Source organism: Budorcas taxicolor, chromosome 8 (genome assembly GCF_023091745.1).
Source record: "Budorcas taxicolor isolate Tak-1 chromosome 8, Takin1.1, whole genome shotgun sequence".
Taxonomy (NCBI): domain Eukaryota; kingdom Metazoa; phylum Chordata; class Mammalia; order Artiodactyla; family Bovidae; genus Budorcas; species Budorcas taxicolor.
In genome coordinates, this window is record NC_068917.1 from 8,347,537 (window position 1) to 8,368,738 (window position 21,202).

The following is a 21,202-nucleotide window of genomic DNA, read 5'->3' on the forward strand; positions in this document are numbered from 1 at the left end:
CACTGTGGCCATGCCCTGGGTGCAAGAACAGATGTTTTGGCATTTCTTTTGTGTCACTCTGAGTACGTCACACATTTAAAGCTATCCTGAAAATATGATTCAGTTGCTCTTTAAACAAATGAAAGAGAGAGAGAAAAAAATTGGGACAGAAAGAGGGCCCCAAGGAAGCTATGAGGTGTCCAGGTTACCTTCCCGAGAGGAGACCCTGAGCTGAAATGTGTTCCATTCCTCTTTTTATTTTTAAGATTTTACTTCATGTGGAGCATTTTTAAAGTCTTTCTTGAATTTGTTACAATATTGCTTCTGCTTTACTTGACCGCAAGGTATGTGGGATCTTAGCTCCCTCACTGGGGATTGAACCCACACCCCCTGCATTGGAAGGCGATGTCTTAACCACTAGACCGCCAGGGAAGTCACCTCATTCCTGTTTTCTATGTGGGAATGTAGGGCCTAAGGGAAGGTCACCGACAATTATCAGAATTCTCCAGGTAAACACAGCTCACTGTTTCCCACTATGAAATGTGCATGTCATGTCAGAGATGTTATATTTTCAAGCACAAAAAGGAATTAAAAAGAGGAGAGACTCATAAGAGATCGGTGAGTGGTGGGGTGGAGCTCAGTTGAGCCAGAGGCAGGTGGTCCCACGGGTAAGAACAGGACAGCCAGGCATATGTAATTACCAACTTCTGCTCTGCTAGACTCCTCTCTACATCCTGGTCAGAAACTCTGAAACTGCCATGTGAGGTTACGAGTCCTTCATCAGTGGCCTTCCCTCCTCTCCAAACCAATGAACTGAAATCTCATATAATGGGCAGCAGGGAAGCAAGGGGAACACTATCTCCACCTTCTGGGGCTATAAATAAAATGGCATTTTATTCCTGAGAGAAACACAGATCTCTGTATTCCCTATCTGTTCACTGTGTAAACATCCTTGAAAAGATAATCCAGAACAAATCGTAGACCTTATCCACAAAAGATGCAGAAATATAAAGGGTCCTAAAGAACAGTCTCCAACTCTCTCCTCCCATGATTGCGTGAAATCAAGGACTCTCAAGAGATCAAACCAGTCAATCCTTAAGGAAATCAACCCTGAATATTTATTGGAAGGACTGATACTAAAGCTGAAGCTCCAAAATTTTGGCCACATGATGTGAAGAGCTGACTCATTGGGAAATATCTTGATGCTGGGAAAAATTGAGGGCAGGAGGAGAAGGGGGTGACAGAGGATGAGATGGTTGGTTGCCATCATCAACTCAATGGACATGAATTTGAGCAAACTCCAGGAGATAGTGGAGGACAAGGAATCCTGGCGTGCTGCAGTCCACGTGGTGACAAAGAGTCGGACACAACTGAGCAACTAAACGGCAACAACAAGTATTCTCATGGGAGGAAAATCTCAAATCCGTTCCACAACAACAACAACAAAAATTTGTTAAAAAAAAAAAAAATTAGAAATCACAGATTTTAGCTGAAACAGGGAAACATTTGGTATCCATGGGTTTCACAGTGATCATGCTTCTGTCTTACAGTCTGAGGGGTCCCAAGAGTCAGACACAAGCTTTAGGGTTCTCTTTCCATTTCTTTTCTTCTTCTATCTGTTGAAGAAGTCAAGCCATTAGTGTTGGAGAAATTTCGAGAGTTTCGATTTTGCCAGTTATCTCCCAGACGTGCTATTTCACAAATTCATCAGTCTTTTAGTTCCTACAACCTGGTAGTTATATCTAAAGGCATGATCAAACTCAGATTCAATACTTTGCCAAGAAAGAGGCAGTGATATGTTTCAAGCACAGAACAAGTGATCTGGTTCCTTCTCTGATGTTAATTGGGTCCATTAGTTCATTAGAGGTTGTTAAGGGTGACTTTCTAATTCTCTTTTTTTTTAACAGTAGCTGGAATATATGTGGTCTATCCATTTCAGTGTCCCCAGCTATTTCCCAAGTGACTGAGGATGCTATGTATATTTAAAAAATAGAAAATAAGACTTTGAGAGACGGAACCCACTCCAATGTTCTTGCCTGGAAAATCCCATGGGCAGAGGAGCCTGGCATGCTGCAGTCCATGGGGTCACAAAGAGTCAGACATGACTTAGTGACTAAACCACAGCAACAGCTATTTCCCAAGAGACTTGCATACTAAAAGAATAGAAAATAAGACATTCAGAGACAGATCTCAGTCAAAATCATAAAAGAAGGAACTGGATACAGTTTCAGCAATTCTTTTAAGTTCTTGGTTGAATTTTTTGTGCTCCAGAGACAATATGAAGTGTCTGTATGTGAATGATATGAAAAGGGACATATTCAGTGTGGTCAACCAGGACGTCAAGAGATGACAGCTTTCTGGAGTTAACTGGAGACATAAAATCTGTACATTTCTCTTGCATAAAGAATATAGAAAAAGTTTCTATACTGCTGAGTAGACAGTTATCCTTAACACTGTCTCTTTGGGTTAAAATATACAAGTAACATGTGTCAAGTATACTGAGAAGAGTAAGGATATCCTCTAATCTCCAACTGTAAAGTACTTCTTGTCACTGTGATAAGACCTCAAATTATCCAAAATACTTAAGAGCATATTCTTGCAGTGAAAGAATGAACCAGAAAGGTATATGTATTTCTATGTGTTTATGACACATTCCAGTTCAGAAGGTATCACGAGTCACCATCCACAATAACTGTGGGCTTCCCAGGTGGTGCTAGTGGTCAACAACCCACCTGCCAGTGCAGGGGACACCAGAGACTTGAATTCAATCCCTGGGTCGGGAACATCTCCTGGAGGAGGAAATGGCAACCCACTCCAGTATTCTTGCCTGGAGAATCCCATGGACAGAGGAGCCTGGCAGGCTACAGTCCATAGAGTCACAAAGAGCTGGACACGACTGAAGCAATTTAGCATGCACACACACAATAACTAGCATTTATTCTGTATGTGCTCTTAAGGTCATATTCTGCTATACACTAGGGCTTCTCATGTGGTGCTAGTAGTAAAGAACTTGCCTGCCAATGCAGGAGACATAAGAGATATGGGTTTGATTCCTGGATCGGGAAGATGCCCTGGATGAGGCCATGGCAACCCACTCCAGTATTCTTGCCTGGAGAATCCCATGGACAGAGAGGCTGGGTGAGCTATAATCCATAGGGTCACTAAGAGTAGGACATGACTGAAGTGACTTGGCATGCACAAACTCACGCGCTATACTCTACCAACACTAAAGTATAAACATCAAAGAAATGTCAGCTTCATAGTATGTATTTAGACACAGAACTCTTATCTCCAGGTCAGGTGGGTCTCCTGCCCCTTCTGCTCTCTCCTTGAGATTAAATTAGGGGATTCAAAGGAGAAGGAACCTGCTGAGCCCGGGGCAGCTCTTTGTCCAGCCTCTGGTGAGTTCTCCACTCAGGAAACCCAGACCTTGCTCTGTAATGCTCCTGGTCACTTAGATCCCCTATGTGTTGGGGACAATTGCTCAAAGGTAGACCAGAAAGCTGTCTAGACTCTGCTGCTATATTTTCCTGCCATAATAAGCATAATACCCACCCAGTATTCTGGCATGGAGAATTTTATAAACTGTATAATCCATGGGGTCACAAAGAGTCGGACATGACTGAGCAACTTTCACTTTAATTTATTGAACAGACCTAAATCTTTGATGAACTTAGAGTGCTTCCAAGTCATGATTTTTGACCCCAGTGACAGTCTTGAAGACAAGGAGCTGGGGGAGACCAGCCAGATACTGTGTCGACCAAAGACAAGACCTGGCATTTGCTTTTTGACTAAAGCTCTGATACACGTTGGCTTTATCTTGAGTTGATTCTTGCTTTCCAGTGAGACATGTGGCCCAAAGAAACACTGGAGGACCAACCTCTAGGGTGCTTTTTAGGAAAAATGAAATACTTGATAGACTAGATCTATAGCATAAGTGAAGTGTGATAAGGGAAAGCACAGAATCATATAATTGCAAGGGATATGTAAGAGCGACTCATCACATTCCATGGCTTCACAGGTAGCTCAGTGGTAAAGAATCTGACTGCCAAGCAGGAGATGCGGGTTCGATCCTTGGGTTGGGAAGATCCCCTGGAGAAGAGAACAGCAACCCACTCGAGTATTCTTGCCTGGGAAATTCCATGGACAGAGGAGCCTGGTGGGCTACAGTCCGTGGGATCACAAAGTCAGACACTGAACACACATACACACATCACATTCCACAGGTGAGGAAACCTGAAATGACTTAACTGAAGATACAGGAATAGGTGAGTGATAGGTCTAGAACTCAGGTTCTTGATTCTCGACTGCAAATCATTGAAGGCAACTTTTTTAGCACTTAGTTGCTATCCTGAACAATAAATATACTAATGAATGTGTAAGTTCATGGAGCATAGTGAAATCTCTAGTAAAAAAGGGTAAATACATTCAGAAAACTGCTGTACTTAATATCAACAGTAGCAAGACGTCAAATTGTAATGAGTATAACTCAACATTTCATTACTGCCTCCCACTGATATCATAAACTTTGGGCAACAACTGGTATATTTCAAATTGTGTTAACTTTTCCAGGTCATCAGGGTACCACTTAGTGGATTTTAACAGTAATATTTCCACTGCTAGTCTAGGGTCACCAACCAAAAAAAAAGTTAATGGTTCTACAAATGTTTCCTAGTCAAAAAAGAAATGTCTCTTTTACAAAGATATCATAAATTCTCCTGTCATTCTTTACATTAAATGAGTTCAAAAGGGATCTTCAAAGATGCTGTGTTTAAGTAATACCAAAGCATGTTTAAAATCATTTGAGTAAGGCTTTGAAATGAATCTCAAAACTGTTCATACAAAAGAAATGAAAAATGTTTTAAATTTAAAGGCATCTCCACCATCTGCAGGAATTTCCTTGTATGAGAGTCTAATTTGCTAATCAGATGGATAATATCTTCTTCACAGTGAGCTATGGTTAATTAAATGCTATAACTGGACTACTAAGAAAAAACAGACCCCTCCAAGGGGCAGTCAACTAGGTCATTACTCGGAGGCAAAGCAACCTAATTATTACCACAAAGTTCAAATTAGAGGAATTGATTTGAACATTTAGTGGACTCGCCATGGAGTCAAACCCCTTGAGATTAGTGCATTCATACCTGACAGTCTTCTTAGTGTATTAAAATGGACTTTGATGAAAAATACACAGAATCAGAAAACATACAAAGAGGGAATGGCAACATGTAGAGATCTCCCAACTGGGTTCAGAGAGTCCCCGATAAACTGGAAAGTGTGGCAGCATCAAGCCCAAGTGGGGACAGTCCTTAGCAGGTGACCAACAACCCTCTGCTTCTGACAACCCTCTGCCTTGGGACATGTGGGAGGCAAACCTCTTCTAGAAAGAAGAACTTTCTCATAGGCAGCTACAAAGGATTAATCCTCTCTCCCTTGCAAAAAGACTGCTTTAGTCCTTGGGGGTCAGAGAGTCAAGCAGAGAATGCAGTCGGATTGTCGAGATGATACCCACAGTGGTACAACTGACCGAAGAGCAGTGAGGTTTGCAGAGATGTGGACGGACCTAGAGGCTGTCATACAGAGTGAAGCGAGTCAGAGAGAAAGAAACACCGTATGTTAACTCATACATTTGGAATCAAGACAAATGGCACTCATGAACATATTTGCAGGGTAGGAATAGAGACACAGATGTACAGAACAAACCTGTGGGCACCAAGCGGTGGACAGAGGTTGGGCTGGGATGAATTGGGAGATTTGGATTGACAAATATACGTTATTGATACTTCGTATACAATAGGTAACTACTGAGAACTTACTGTATAGTGCAAGGAACTCTACTCAGAACTCTGCTGCTGCTGCTGCTGCTAAGTCGCTTCAGTCGTGTCCGACTCTGTACGACCCCATAGACGGCAGCCCACCAGGCTCCCCCGTCCCTGGGATTCTCCAGGCAAGAACACTGGAGTGGGTTGCCATTTCCCTCTCCATGCACGAAAGTGAAAATTGAGAGTGAAGTTGCTCAGTCGTGTCCAACTCCTAGTGACCCCATGGACTGCAGCCCACCAGGCTCTTCCGTCCATGGGATTTTCCAGGCAAGCGTACTGGAGTGGGGTGCCATTCTATGGTGACCTAAATGGGAAGGAAATTCAAAAAGGGGATATATGTATACATGCGGCTAATTCATGCTGCTGCTAAGTCGCTTCAGTCATATCTGACTCTGTGCAACCCCATAGACGGCAGCCTACCAGGCTCCCTCGTCCCTGGGATCCTCCAGGCAAGAACACTGGAGTGGGTTGCCATTTCTTTCTCCAGTGCATGAAAGTGAAAAGTGAGAGTGAAGTTGCTCAGTCGTGTCCAACTCCTAGCGACCCCATGGACTGCAGCCCACCAGGCTCCTCCGTCCATGGGATTTTCCAGGCAAGAGTACTGGAGTGGGGTGCCATTCTATGGTGACCTAAATGGGAGGAAATTCAAAAAGGGGATATATGTATACATGCGGCTAATTCATTTTGCTGTACAGCAGAAATGAACACAACATTGCAAAGCAACCGTGCCTGCGTGCTCAGTTATGTCTGACTCTTTGCAACCCCACAGAATGTAGCCCACCAGGCTCCTCTGTCCATGGGATTCTCCAGGCAAGAATACTGGACTGGGTTGCCATTTCCTTCTCCAGGGAATCTTCCTTACCCAGGAACTGAACCCGAATTTCCCACATTGGTAGGCAGATTCTTTACCACTGAGCCAAAATTAAAAAAAAAAGAAAAAAAAAGCAAGATCATAAATCCTTCCATGAACTGCTATTGTTAGAAATCACAGAAGCAGACTTAATAATAATATTACCTTTGATTGCAAACAAGCAGAGACAGTTTGAAAGTGAAACCTACAGAACATACAGCATGCTAAGATTCTATTTCAATGAATATCAGACTCTACTTGTTACAAACTCCAGGAAAGCCCTCCTAAGGTTTTACATGTGGGAGGCTGAGAGCAGATGATGTCAATTACATGAGCACATATCCCACAGAAAGCTACCAAAATATACTTATTTGGCATACAAAAGAACTGAGAGATAAATGTATTTTATCACAGCCAGTAGGAAATGTTTTATTCCATAAATAAGTTATCTCATTTCGTTTTGTTTGCAGATTTTTTAATTAGGCAAAGAAACCTTTCCAATTTTTTTTCCAATCTTAGCCAATTCCAAAATGATTATGTAGCATCTCATCTGCCTGTCCCACTCCATGTCTAATTTTTACAGTAAATCACTTTCCACTTCAAATCCAAATCCAGGAGCTGAAGTCACTTGCCAGTTTGCTATTACCTGGTGGGGCGGGGGGCGGGGGGGGGGGGATCTGGTTCCTGTTATTTGTGCTAAGTCGCTTCAGTCGTGTCCGACTCTTTGTGACCTCATGGACTCTAACCCACCAGGCTCCTCTGTCCATGGGATTCTCCAGGCAAGAATACTGGAGTGGGTTGCCATGCCCTCCTCCAGGGGATCTTCCCAACCCAGGGATGGAACCCACGTCTCTTATATCTCCTGCTTTGGCAATCGGGTTTTTTACCACTAGACCCACCAGGGCAGGCCTTCTGTTGATTTGGGAGGTATTTTTCCTTTCCTGTGGTTTTATATGCACTATTTTCAATACAGAGAACACTAGGCAAAGCCTTGCTGGAAGGGCCCTCTTGTTGGCAAAAGCTCATGTGCTGGAACAGTCACCTGACCTGGCCAGCAGGGACCTGGAGCTGATTCCCACCTGGGCGCAGGCTGGCCAGGCTACAGCCTGGGGGTCCTAGACTCACAACGACTTTGGGGTGGAGGACTGGCTGGTCCTTGTCCACACAAAAGGCAGTATTTGCATCTTATGGAGCATTCTGGAACCTGTGAGCTTCCCTGGTGGCTCAGTGGTAAAGAATCCACCTGCCAATATAGGACATGCAGGTTCTATTCCTGGGTTGGGAAGATCCCCTGGAGGAGGAAATGGCCCCCCACTCCAGTATTCTTGCTTTCTCCAAGCACGCTGGCCACACAGATGCCCTGGAGTCAGTCTGCTGTAGCTAATGTTCCGTGTCCTTCTGTGTCTGTCTTCTTCTTTCCCAGAACACTTGAAGGAGAAGCTGGAAGAGTACATGGCTCGGTTTTCGAAAGTGAGGATCGTCCGCACCAAGAAAAGGGAAGGGCTGATCCGGACCCGACTCCTGGGGGCGTCCATGGCCAGAGGCGAGGTCCTGACCTTCCTAGACTCCCACTGTGAGGTCAACGTCAACTGGCTGCCCCCGCTCCTCAGTGAGTGCCCCTCAGCTTCGTGGGGTCTAGGCAGGGGGAGGTTGATTGCTTTTATGTAGTCTGCCGTTGATGAAGGCTAGAGACCCCTTTGATGGGGTTTGCAGTGGGAGCCCTGAACTCTATTATTAACCATTTCTGGGAAGTATAGGTAACTAGAAGGCTACATTGAAACTGCCTTTTTAGATAATGCAGTCTAACTTTGGTTTGATAAGGTTTGATTTCTTATCTTAGACATTCATTGAGTAAAGACTAAAAGGAAAAAGTGTTTATTATACTACCTATAAGTACAGTGGTCTTCCCAGGTGGCGCTACTGGCAAAGAACTCACCTGCCAAAACAGGTGATGTAAGAGATGCAGGTTTGATCTCTAGGTCGGGAAGATCTCCTGGAGGAGGCCATGGCAACCCGTTCCAGTACACTTGCCTGGAAAATCCCATGGACAGAGGAGCCTGGCAGGCTGCAGTATACAGGGTTGCAAAGAGTTGAATACGACCAAAGCAACTTAGCACACATAAGCACAATATGGTTGAAATGCACACGCACACACGCACACACCCACACACATAATGTTTAGCGATTATTATAGGATTGTTAAGAGAGGAGAGCTGCCCGTTTTCCTAAGAGAAAAGCAAACCTCATCATTCACGACCGTCATGTCAAACTCCACATCACTAATAAAATAAGTCCACATCACCGACTTTGTCTAGGCCCTGCTGCAGTTCTTGCGAGCATCTCTGAACTGACACTTGCTCTCATGCTGCGATGAAAAAAGCATTCAGCCCCCAGAATACAGTCACGGTATAAGCACTCTGACGTTTTCTCAGGATTTATAAGGCTCTTTTCCACTCTAGCTCCAGCCTAGCTGCCTAAATATATGACCCCTTACATTCACACAGAACCCCTCAAACACACAAAGCTGCCCCCCAGGTGATACATCTTAAATGATCACAAGAAGACTCTCTGACACTTGAACTGTTAAAAATAGCAAAGTCCTGAAATGCATTCAAACTAGAAAACCTATGTGAAGCTGAGTCCAAGCATTACTATTAATATTTCTTTAATTTCACAATGAAGACAGAGATACAGCCCAGTCGTAGCTAAGGAATAAATTGTAAAATGAGAAAAAATGTGTTTCTAAAAAGTTCTTGATCTGCACATTGTGTTCCTTTATGTTCCTCCAGATTTCACTAAATCAACTTTTATTGTAAATATATCCCTGGTCTTGGAGCTAAAGCAAGTAACAACCACATTCACAATAGCTACCTCAGAAAGAATTGTTTGCTATTGACAACTGTGCAGGATTTCAGGCAGAACTGGCAAAACTCCATTAGTAAAAGATGCAGGAGGTGGTGGGGGGCGGGGTGGAAATCAATTGAAACTGTGTTGAATTTGAAACAGGAAATGATCAGCCGGTAAGGCCCCACCATATCTCAGATCCACCCCCTCTCTGACAGACAACCGCCTGGCCACCCTAATCCACAGGGATGTTTCTATGCTCCTAATGGTCAGAGACTCCTCTGAGCCTTTAATTAAAAGTACCTTGTCCAAGGACATAGCAATTTAAAGTTTCATCAGTAGCCATGAGTTTCCCTTAAACTGAATTTGGCCTGTAAGGTGTTGAATAGGCAAGGAAGTCAGCACAAGACCTAATTATTTATGAACCAAAGCAATCCCTATAAGCCAATTATCAAGGCCCTGATTGTTCCTATGCATCTAAAAAGAGGAGGGGAAAGGGAAAAGACAGAAAATAAAGAGAAACCCATTTTTTCCCTTTAAAGCATTTCACTTCCTATAGGCCTGATGGTTAAGACATGATCTGAGCTCAGGATTGCTATCTTTTTTTTATTTTCCTCTATCACCTCCTTGATACATCTTTCAAAATGAAAAAAATTTTTAAAGAAACAGGTGGAGTCACACGGTTTCTTGGTTCATTTTTCACGCTGGGATTATACCTGAATTTCAATTTCCCATTAAGAGTCTGTTTGTTTGATCCCGGGAAATTGAAATGTAGGCACAATCCTTAGACAAAAAAGTAGTCAAACTGCCTTCACTGTGAGCTAGAGCAGCTGGATGAGAGCTGAGAGGAAATTTGACAGGAAAGCTGACGGTGAATTTAACAGACTCGTTCTCTTTGGCTCACCTTGGGACTCTTTGTTGGTCAAGGGACTTGTAAGTCAACCTGATTCTGAACTGGATTGAAGAACATCACTGAAACCTTAATAGTCATGTAACAACAGAGCTGATAGAAGAAACATTTTGGACACAGCAGTGAAGGTCTCCTCTGCCAAAGACATCTCTGGGAAAACACCACTTAGTGAGAGATAAAACCTACTGTAAGACTTTCCCAGGTGGAAAAGGGTGCGTAGAGAGCCCTCCGTGGGGACTGATCCGAAGGTGTTGGGGGTGGGAGGCGGGGTCTCTCTGCCTACTAAATAACTAAATAAGATGAAGGTCACCTTAGGCTCTCTGAGGCCTCCTGGGACCACACTAGCTAAGACTGCAACCCCTTGTCTAACAAATAAATAAATAGATAAAGACAAGGACCCGACCATAATAAGCTAAAAGAATTAAAAATAAATAAAATCACAACCCTCTCCACATGCCACATTCACCCTACCCTGTTTTATTTTCTTTCCTTCACATTTAAGACCACCTAGCATACTACATGAGGCTTCTCTAGTGGCTCAAACAGTAAAGAATCTGCCTGCCAATGCAGGAGATTCGGATTTGATCCCTGAGATGAGACGGTCCGCTAGAGAAGCAAATGGCTACCCACTCCAGTATTCCTGCCTGGAGAATTCCAAGGACAGAGGAGCCTGGTGGACTCCAGTCCATGAGGTTGCAAAGCGTCGGACACGACTGAGCGGCTAAGCACAGCACAGCACACTATATAACTTAGTGATCTACGGTGCATACGGATTCTCTTTGGTCCATTCATGAAGACAGGGGGTTTGTGGTTGTGGCTCACTGCTGGCTCCCCTCAGTTCAGTTCAGTTCAGTCGCTCAGTCGTGTCCGACTCTTTGCGACCCCATGAATCGCAGCACGCCAGGCCTCCCTGTCCATCACCAACTCCCGGAGTTCACCCAGACTCACGTCCATCGAGTCCGTGATGCCATCCAGCCATCTCATCCTCGGTCGTCCCCTTCTCCTCCTGCCCCCAATCCCTCCCAGCATCAGAGTCTTTTCCAATGAGTCAACTCTTCCCATGAGGTGGCCAAAGTACTGGAGTTCCAGCTTTAGCATCATTCCTTCCAAAGAAATCCCAGGGTTGATCTCCTTCAGAATGGACTGGTTGGATCTCCTTGCAGTCCAGGGGACTCTCAAGAGTCTTCTCCAACACCACAGTTCAAAAGCATCAATTCTTCGGCGCTCAGCCTTCTTCACAGTCCAACTCTCACATATATACAGAACAGCGCAAAGTGACAGGCATGTAGTTTCTACTCAGTGAATAACTACTAAACTCTGAATGAAGGAATGAACAAATCCATGAGTGAATGGAAGGCACGTAGATCTGGAGGGGAGGTTTTCCACAGGATTCTGGGATCCCCACGTCCTCCTCATTACTGTCATCAGGATAACGATGCGGAAACTGTCAGACCTCATTATTTCTCCATGATGCCTTTCCTCTTTTAAAGATATTTAAGTGTGTTTTATTCTACATGTCACATCCAGAGGTCTCCCAAAGAACCAGAAAGCAGGTGTTGACACTTAGAAGCTCAAGCTGTCTGACAGTGTTAGCTGTTATAACAAAATATTGAAGAAATGCACATTGTGGAGAAGACAATACTTCACATGAAGCTCTTGAAGGTGAACCAGAGTACATGTGTGTGCCCTTTCCAGTGCTGGCTGTTCACGTCTGACATAATAACAACTACCAGGGAGGATCTGGGACTGGAACTGGAGAATAAGTCTCCTTTCTGCCTCAGAGAAGCACCACGGCCAACTGGACGGACCCCAGGCTCTAGGACTGGACCGTTGAGCAGGGCTTGCCTCCTAGTGCGTGTTCTCAAAACACAAGCAAACTTGGACAAGTTACTTAACTTCTTTACACCCAGTTTCCTCATATGTAAATGGGGAATGATAATTAGAGCCACCTCACAGGGTTGCTAGGAGGATTAGAAAGAGCATGAGTAGCACTGGCACATATACCATGACATGTGGTGGCTCAGTGTTAAAGGAGCTGCCTGGGATGTAGGAGACACTGGTCCAGTTCCTGGGGTTGAGAAGATCCCCCCAAGGAGGAAATGGCAATCCATTCCAGTATTCTTGCCTAGAGAATCCCATGGACAGAGGAGACAGGCGAGCTCTAGTCCGTGGAGGTGCAATGAGTCACCCACGGCTGAGCGGCTGAGCACACATGCATCTATACAGCAGACAGCTGGTGGGAAGCTGCAGGAGAGCACAGGAAGCTCAGCTTTGTGCTCTGTGATGACGTAGATGGGTGGGATGGGGAGGCGGGAGGCAGGTTCAAGAGGGTAGGAATACACGTATAGAGAGAGAGAGCTGGCTCACCTAGTCGTAGAGCAGAAACCAACGCAACATTGTAAAGCAATTATTCTCCAATTTAAAAAAGGAAAAGAAACAGCATAAGTATATTAGTAGTTGCTCAAGAATTTAATAGCAGCAGCGGTTATCACATCACCTAATACATTTTTGGATATGATAAGAGAAGAGTGAGCTTATGAGCACAGTGGAGAAGGGGAGGGTGGGAAGAGCTGAGAGAGTAGCACTGAAACATACATCACTATATGTGAAAGAGACAGCCAGCTGGAATTTGCTGTACAATGCAGGGAGCTCAAAGGCAGTGCTCTGTGACAACCTAGAGGGGTGGGACAGAGCAGAAGGGAGGGAGGGAGGCGCAAGAGGGAGGGGCACATGGATACCTAGATAGCTATTCATGCTGACCTATGGCATAAACCAACATAATATAAAGCAACTATCCTCCAATTAAAAATAAATAAATTTATTAAATAAAAACTGTATAGCTTTGATGAACGAAGTCTATATTAAAGAACAGTAGCAACAACAGAGCAAAACTAGGACTTGGTGAACTCTCAGGCAAGCCCGAGAGCCAAGAATTCTGTGTGTCATTTCCCAGAATCTGGGGGGACAGGAGAGGACCAGCCATCAGGGCCACTCTGAGATTAGATGATAAAAGCCATGAAGTTAAATATTTACATTTTGGACCCTCCAGAAAGCAGGCCAGTATTCTCTCAGCAGGCGCTAGCCGCATGCTAAAAGGAACACAGGGAATGTTTATACTCCATGCATGTTGGAGGCAGTGTAAAATGACAGATTGGGGACAGGGCAGAGGAGAAACGTGACAGAGGCAGAGTTAAATGGACTTCTCCAGGTCTCTCTGGGACATCACTTTCTTAAAAGTAAACACCACAACACTAATTGCACCTGATCAAGGTCCCATCACATCAAGCCCAGCACTCAGAGATACTGCAAAGTGCTCTGAAGACAACAGGGAACCAGGCTTCAAGGGCAATGGGTGAGGACGGGCTTCTCTTTGCAGAAAAGTGAGGGACGACCTAGGCGGGCATATCACTTCCTACTCTGTGCTTCCACTTTTCAGACCAAATTGCACTAAACCACAAGACCATTGTTTGCCCCATGATCGACGTCATCGACCACAATCACTTTGGGTATGAGGCGCAAGCTGGGGATGCCATGCGTGGTGCCTTTGACTGGGAAATGTACTACAAGAGGATCCCTATCCCACCAGAGCTGCAGAGGGCGGACCCCAGTGACCCTTTCGAGTGAGTAGCAGCCTGGGGAGCTGATGGGGAGGGGGCAGGTGACTGGGGCATGTGTGTGTCAACTGGAGACCCACCAAGACAATTATCTCTAATGAAATGAAATAAAACAGGTGGCAAAGGTATGCAAGACATTGGGGAAAGGTCAGACTTACAATGTATACAAAATCATAAGGTGGCCAGAGTACATTCTCCAACTTTCTAAGCATGAGAGGGCATGTGCAATGTGGAATCAGGGAAAAGCAGAGTTCACGGCAAATGCAAAGAGAAGGGAGGCATAGCCCCTTTCAGATATTCTCTTAGAGCTTCTCTCTTCATTTTCAGTTCCCTCTGTTCTTTCCTGTTGTTGTTTAGTCATTAGGTCTTATCCAGACTCTGTGACCCCAGGGACTGTGGCACACCAGGCTCCTCTGACCCTCACTATCTCCCAAAGTTTGCTCAAACTCATGTCCATTGAGTCGGTGACACCATCCACCCATCTCGTTCTCTGTTGCCCCCTTCTCCTCTTGCCCTCAATCTTTCCCAGCATCAGGGTCTTTTCCAGTGGGTTGGCTCTTCGCATTGGGTGGCCAAAGTATTGGAGCTTCAGCTTCAGTGTCAGTCCTTCTGATGGATATTCAGGGTTGATTTCCTTTAGGATTGACTGCTTTGATCTTCTTGCCATCCAAGGGACTCTCAAGAGTCTTCTCCAGCACCACAATTTGAAAGCATCAACTCCTCTGTTCTTTGCGCTTTTCCCTAAAGCGGGAGTCCCCAACCCCTGGGACAGGAACAAATACTGGTTCATGACCTGGTAGGAACTGGGTCACACAGCAGGAGGTGAGCAGTGGGCAGGTGAGGGAGGCTTCATCTGTATTTACAGCTGCTCCTCATTGCTAGCATTGCCACCTGAGATTGCAAATGATGGTGGCCTTAAAACCATGTTTGACGCCACTTCAGATCACAGTACTTTCTGGATTAAAGTCTAGGTGGAACATTCTAGATTGCCACAAAAGCACCAAAAAGCCTGCTTTCATTTCCAAATTCCTATCTTTGTGAAGCAGGGTTTCTGCAGGGACAGCAACCAAATGACAATTTGGAGTAGACTGGACATAAGCAACATATTTCTTCTCTCATTGTCTCCCGTCACCCCCAGATGGGACCGTCTATTTGCAGGAAAATAAGCTCAAGGTCCCCACTGATTCTGCATTATGGTGAGTTGTATAATTGTCTCATTATATATCACAATAATAATAGAAATAAAGTGCACAATAAATCACTTGAATCATCATTCAATAAAGCACTTGAATCATCCCAAAACTATCCTCTTCTGGGTCTGTGGAAAAGTTGTTTCCCATGAAATGAATGCATGGTTCCAAAAACCTTGGGGGTCACTGCCCTAAAGAATTATTTAAATGAACTACTCTACTTTTGTTTACAGTTCTGGAGAAGGCAATGGCACCCCACTCCAGTACTCTTGGCTGGAAAATCCCATGGATGGAGGAGCCTGGTAGGCTGCAGTCCGTGGGGTTGCTAAGAATCGGACACAACTGAGCGACTTCCCTTTCACTTTTCACTTTCATGCACTGGAGAAGGAAATGGCAACCCACTCCAGTGTTCTTGCCTGGAGAATCCCAGGGACGGGGGAGCCTGGTGGGCTGCCGTCTCTGGGGTCGCACAGAGTCGGACACGACTGAAGCGACTTAGCAGCAGCAACAGCATGAAATATGCAGTAAAGAATCCGCCTGCAATGCAGGAGACTCAGGTTCTATTCCTGGGTCCTGAAGATCCCTTGGAGAAGGAAATGACAACCCACTCCAGTACTCTTCCCTGGAAAAAAAAAAAAAAACCCATGAACAGAGGACCCCGGTGGGCCACCGTCCGGGGGTGACAAAGAGTCAGATATGACTTAGTGACTATCACTTTCACTTTTTTCCATCTCTGCTGGGAACTGCTTCTGTATAAAGGAAGGTCATGGTTCTGAGCAGCTGCTCCCAGAACTTAAACTTGGGGAATTCAATCCAAATGACAGATCCAGAGTAGAGCATCTACTAATATATATACATACACATTCCACGGATACATCTTCTTGATCCGTTTATCTACTGATGGACACTTAGGGTGCTTCCATATCTTGGCCATTATACACGATGCTGCTGTGAACATTGGACAGTTGGTGTGCTTGTTTGTTTGTTTTTAACACATACCCAGGAGCGGAACTGCCGGTTCATGTGGTAGTTGTATTTTTCGTTTTTTGAGAAAGCCCCACACAGCTTTCTGCAGTGACTGTACCAATTGACATTCCCACCAATGGTGAACAAGCAAGTGTTTCCTTTTCTCCACACCTTTGTCAACATTTGTTAATTGTGGTCTTTTTTGATTATGGCCACTCTAACAGATGTGAAGAGATAGCTCACTGTGGTTTTAATTTGCATTTCCCTGACAATTAGTGATGTTGAGCATCTTTTCATGTGCATGTTGGCCATCTGTATTTCCTCTGTGGAGAAATGCTTATTAGGGTCTTCTGCCCACTTTTTAAAATTAGGGTTTTGGGGGTTTTTTTATGTTGATTTGTATGATTTTCTAAAACCATGCACAAAAATAAACTCAATAAATGCCAAAATAAAGAACCCGTAGTATCCAGCTTCACAAGCAAATACTTAGCAATGCCTGAGGCAAGCAATATGATTAATGTGGGAAATCTCACTTATTTGTTATGATCAGTTTTCACATTGCTTGTAAGTGCTAATAATAAGAGACGGACATGGCCCGTATCAAATAAATAAACTCAAAAGGGATTAAAAACCTAAATGTAAGACTATAAAACTGTAGACTATAAAATTCCTAGAGGAAAACATAAGCAGAACACCCTTTGATATAAATCGCAACAATATTTTTTTAGATCCATTTCCTAAAGCAAAGGAAATAAAAGCAAAGATAAACAGATGGGAACTACTTAAACTTAAAAGCTTTTCTGCACAGCAAAAGAAACCATCAACAAAATGAAAAGACAACCAACAGAATGGGATAAAATATTTGCAGATGATATGACCAGTAAGGGGTTAATATCCAAAATATATAAACAGCTCACACAATTTAACATCAAAAAAATCAATACTGTCTTTTCATCAAAATATGGGCTATAAACATTTGCAGTAGAGAAATTCGCAAGTATAAAACTGACTTCTGTGACACTCAAGCTTTAAATTACAGTAAACATTTGATAAATATCAGGAAAATGGTTCGTCAGATTCTAATAGTCTCTAGAAAGATAAGCCCTTGGGAGGACAAGGAGGATCTCAGAAGACATTAGCCTCAAAAAAGCTAATTCTATTCTACAAAAAAAAAAAAAAGCTATTCTATTGTAATAGAAATGTAATGTCTGTGAAGCACACTCATTAAGTAGCCAGAATTTCTGAAAGATGCCTCTTCAGACTCCTAAATTATTAGACAGTTTTGGAAAAGAAATAATGAAGCCCTTTGTTACTCTTCCAAATACTCCCGCCAATATTTCAAGGATATTGAAAACTACCAGGGAAGTTTGTCAGTAATCCAAGAGAAGGAGTTTCTAGGAGATGATCTTCACACATCCATGAAGGTAACCATCTGAAAGTCTTAGCAACAGGACTTAGGTTGGGTTTCAAAGCCAAGTGGGTGTGAGAGGATACCAAAAAAATAAAACTCCTTAACACAGTGGATGCTAAAAGACGCTTGCTCCTTGGAAGAAAAGCTATGACAAACCTAGATAGCATATTAAAAAGCAGAGGCATCATTTTGCCAACAAAGATCCAAACAGTCAAAGCTATGGTTTTTCTAGTGGTCATGTACAGATGTGAGAATTGAAACAGAAAGAAGGCTGAGCCAGGAAGAATTGATGCTTTCAAACTGTGCTGGAGAAGACTCTTGAGAATCCCTTGGACTGCAAAGAGATCAAAGAAGTCGATCCTAAAGGAAATCAATCCTGAATATTCATTGGAAGGACTGATGCTGAAGCTGAAGCCCCAATACTTTGGCCATCTGATGCGAAGAACTAACTCATTGGAAAAGATCCTGATGCTTGGAAAGATCAAGGACAGGAGGAGAAAGGGGCAGCAGAGGATAAGGTGGTTGGGTAGTTGGATGGCATCATTGACTCAATGGATACAAGTTTCAACTGACTCCGGGAGGTAGTGAAGGACAGGGAAGCCTGGTGTGCTGCAGTCCATGGGGTCGCAAAGAGTCAGACATGACTTACTGACTGAGCAGCAACAACAACAACAACAACAAACACAGTGGAACTCTCAGTAGATGGCAGCTGATGGTAGAACAGCCACGGTCTAGTTGCTACCACTCAAGGTTGCTGTGTTTCAGGGTAAGGACTCATCCAAGATGACTTTTCCAATAGATACTGTGATCATGGTTAGGTTATAATGTATTTCATTAATACTTTACTTCCAATGAAATAGCAAATGGGGCCCCTGCTTTCTGCAGACATGGGATCAAGATACTATGAAAGGAATTTCAATTCATGAAAATTCTAAAATTATCCTCAGTCCTTGCACTGACAGTTAAAATTTCGTTAGGCAGACCCCAGCTATGGCCATCACAGTATCAGGCCTGTTGCTTAACCCCAGAGCTGGCAGAGTTGCTAACTTTTGGAATTAAATAATTCGATCCTGTCACCTATTTAGATGGTTGCCATCCTGTCAAAAATGGGATTGTGTCAAATGTAAGCCCGCCTTTCTGCTTGAAGTCCCTTTGATTCCTGGGAAGGTGAGCACTTCATCCTTTTGCAATAAACATCGCTTCTAGGAAGTGTCCACTTTGATCTTGGAAACTGCATTTGCCTTCCTGATAGTAAGTAAATGCTTAGTTACCCATGCAGCTCTGAGCAGTGTGTCTGCAATCCCATTATCTCGGTGGCCAAGCGAATGTATGAATAAACAGACATGCTTTTGGCAAACACTCACTTCGCTAGATGTAAAAGCTTTAAGACACACAGAAGAAACAAGGTCTATCGACACACCCCTCAAGTCTTTTATGTTTTCTGCGGCTACTATGAGGATTTACTGGGAATGAGGGCGGGGAGAAACAGGCAGAAAAGTCAGGAAGAAAGGAACTGAAGAGTAAGATGGAAATGCAGTTCAAATCCCAAGACCTTTCTGATAATATATATGCAAAGCTTACCTTCTGCACAAGCAGATCAAATTTCCTAAAGGACAAGATCTGAAGTCTCTCACTGATTCTACCATTATTGGAGTCTTCTCCAACTAGCGATTGCAGTGGTATTTTTCAACCTGCAAATCATATGAAATTAGTGTGGTGTGAACACTATTTAACAACAAATTAATTGAACTGAATTGAAAATTTCAGAGTATTATATCAGTACATAAGTATAGGTATTGTCTCAGATATGTGATTTTGTGTAATGCATATATAATTCTGGGTCATGGTATAAATGGTTCTTATTAATATAGGTTATGCAGTCAGAAGAGTTCAAAATCTATCAACTCTCTAAACTGAGACTCAAGAACTTTCAACAATCTAACTAGGAAGGAAAAGGAAAACTCATGGATAACTTTGAGTTCTAAGGGGAAAAAAATGATTTATATTAGAAAAAGTGATCTAGTTTTCAGACAAACTGCTCCTAGAATATGAGAGACAATGCAATATTCACAGTTTAAATTATCTGGCAATCACAATTCTGATTAGATTGGACATATTTGATAAATATTCTTGTCTTTTAAAACAAATGAATTATTTTCCTTTCCTGGTGGCTTACATCAAGGCATTATGCTCTTAGCTCTTAGGTAATTCTTGCTATCCATGGCTTTTAGCAGGTTTCCTCATTCTTAGCTTATCTCTAATGCAGGGACTTAGGAATTGAAGCCATTTCTGTGAGACAGAACATAATACACTCCTTTAGTCGTAGTGACAAAGGGAAAGACATCCATCTGCTTTCTGATCACTAACATTTATTCAATGTTATCTCAGCATCTGAAGGTTTAGAAAGGACCAGAAGAAATTATTTTATCCAACTTACCTTTAATGCATGCAGCCTCTAGACAATGTCCCAAACAGAACACCAGCCTCTTCTTGAACTCATCAAAGAAGTCATATTGACTACCTCAAAAGCCTGTCCCTTCCATTACACTGATTGACACAAACCTTTTCCCTTGGATTAAGAAAAATCTGCCTCCCTCAGCCCAAACTGTCCCACTTGAGACATAGGAAATGTCTTAATTCCTCTCTAGTGACATATCTGTTAAACAAATATTTGCAAACAGCTACCATTCATGCCTGTTCATACTGTTTTCATTACTTTGCTCACAAAGGTCCATACAGTCAAAGCTATGGTTTTTCCAGTTGTCATGTATGGTTGTGAGAGTTGGACCATAAAGAAAGCTGAGAGCTGAAGAATTGATGCTTTTGAACTGTGGTGTTGGAGAAGGCTCTTCAGAGTCCCTTTGGACTGCAAAGAGATCAAACCAGTGAATCCTAAAGAAAATCAACCCTGAATATGCCCTTTAAGGACTGATGCTGAAGCTCCAATACTTTGGCCACCTGATGCAAAGAGCTGACTCACTGGAAAAGACCCTGATGCTGGGAAAGACTGAAGGCAGGAGGAGAAGGGAACAACAAAGGACAAGATGCTTGGATGGCATCACTGACGCAATGGACATGAGTTTGAGCAAGATCCAGGAGATGGGGAAGGAATGGGGAGCCTGGTGTACTGCAGTCCATGGGTGGCAAAGAGTTGGACAAAACTGAGCAACTGAACAACCATTCATGCCTAGCCCTCCAAAGGGAGAAAAAAGAAACTGTTTTCATCTCCAGGCAAAATATCTCCAATTTTATCTTCATATCCTCCCAGTCCTCCAGAATCCTTGAAAGTTCATGCTGATTCACATGAATGCTCTATTTTTATAAACTCACATTTCTCCAACCTGTTCCCAAGGATGATGTGAAATATCACCCAGTCCGTCAGGTGGTTGTTGCTGCTGTTCAGTGGCTGATTTGTGTCTCATTCTTTTGGGACCCTGTGGACTGTGGACTGTAGCCCACCAGGTTCCTCTGTCCATGGAATTTCCCAGGCAAGAATACTGGAGTGGACTGACATTTCCTCCTCCAAGGGATCACCCTGACCCAGGGATTGAACCCGTATCTCTTGCATTAACAGGTAGATTCTTTTCCACCGATTCACTAGGGAAGCCCTAAATGC

The 21,202-nt window shown here is 43.4% G+C and overlaps 1 protein-coding gene across 1 annotated transcript in view; it reads left to right on the forward strand.

Moving 5' to 3' along the window:
* The window catches only part of GALNTL6 (polypeptide N-acetylgalactosaminyltransferase like 6), a 1,453,898-nt gene that overhangs the window by 1,211,589 nt on the left and 221,107 nt on the right, over positions 1 to 21,202 (forward strand). Inside the window, exons 5-6 of the mRNA XM_052644952.1 lie at positions 8,075 to 8,260; positions 13,842 to 14,025. Of these exons, the coding sequence (XP_052500912.1) occupies positions 8,075 to 8,260; positions 13,842 to 14,025 (370 nt within the window). The remainder of the gene's footprint in view (positions 1 to 8,074; positions 8,261 to 13,841; positions 14,026 to 21,202) is intronic.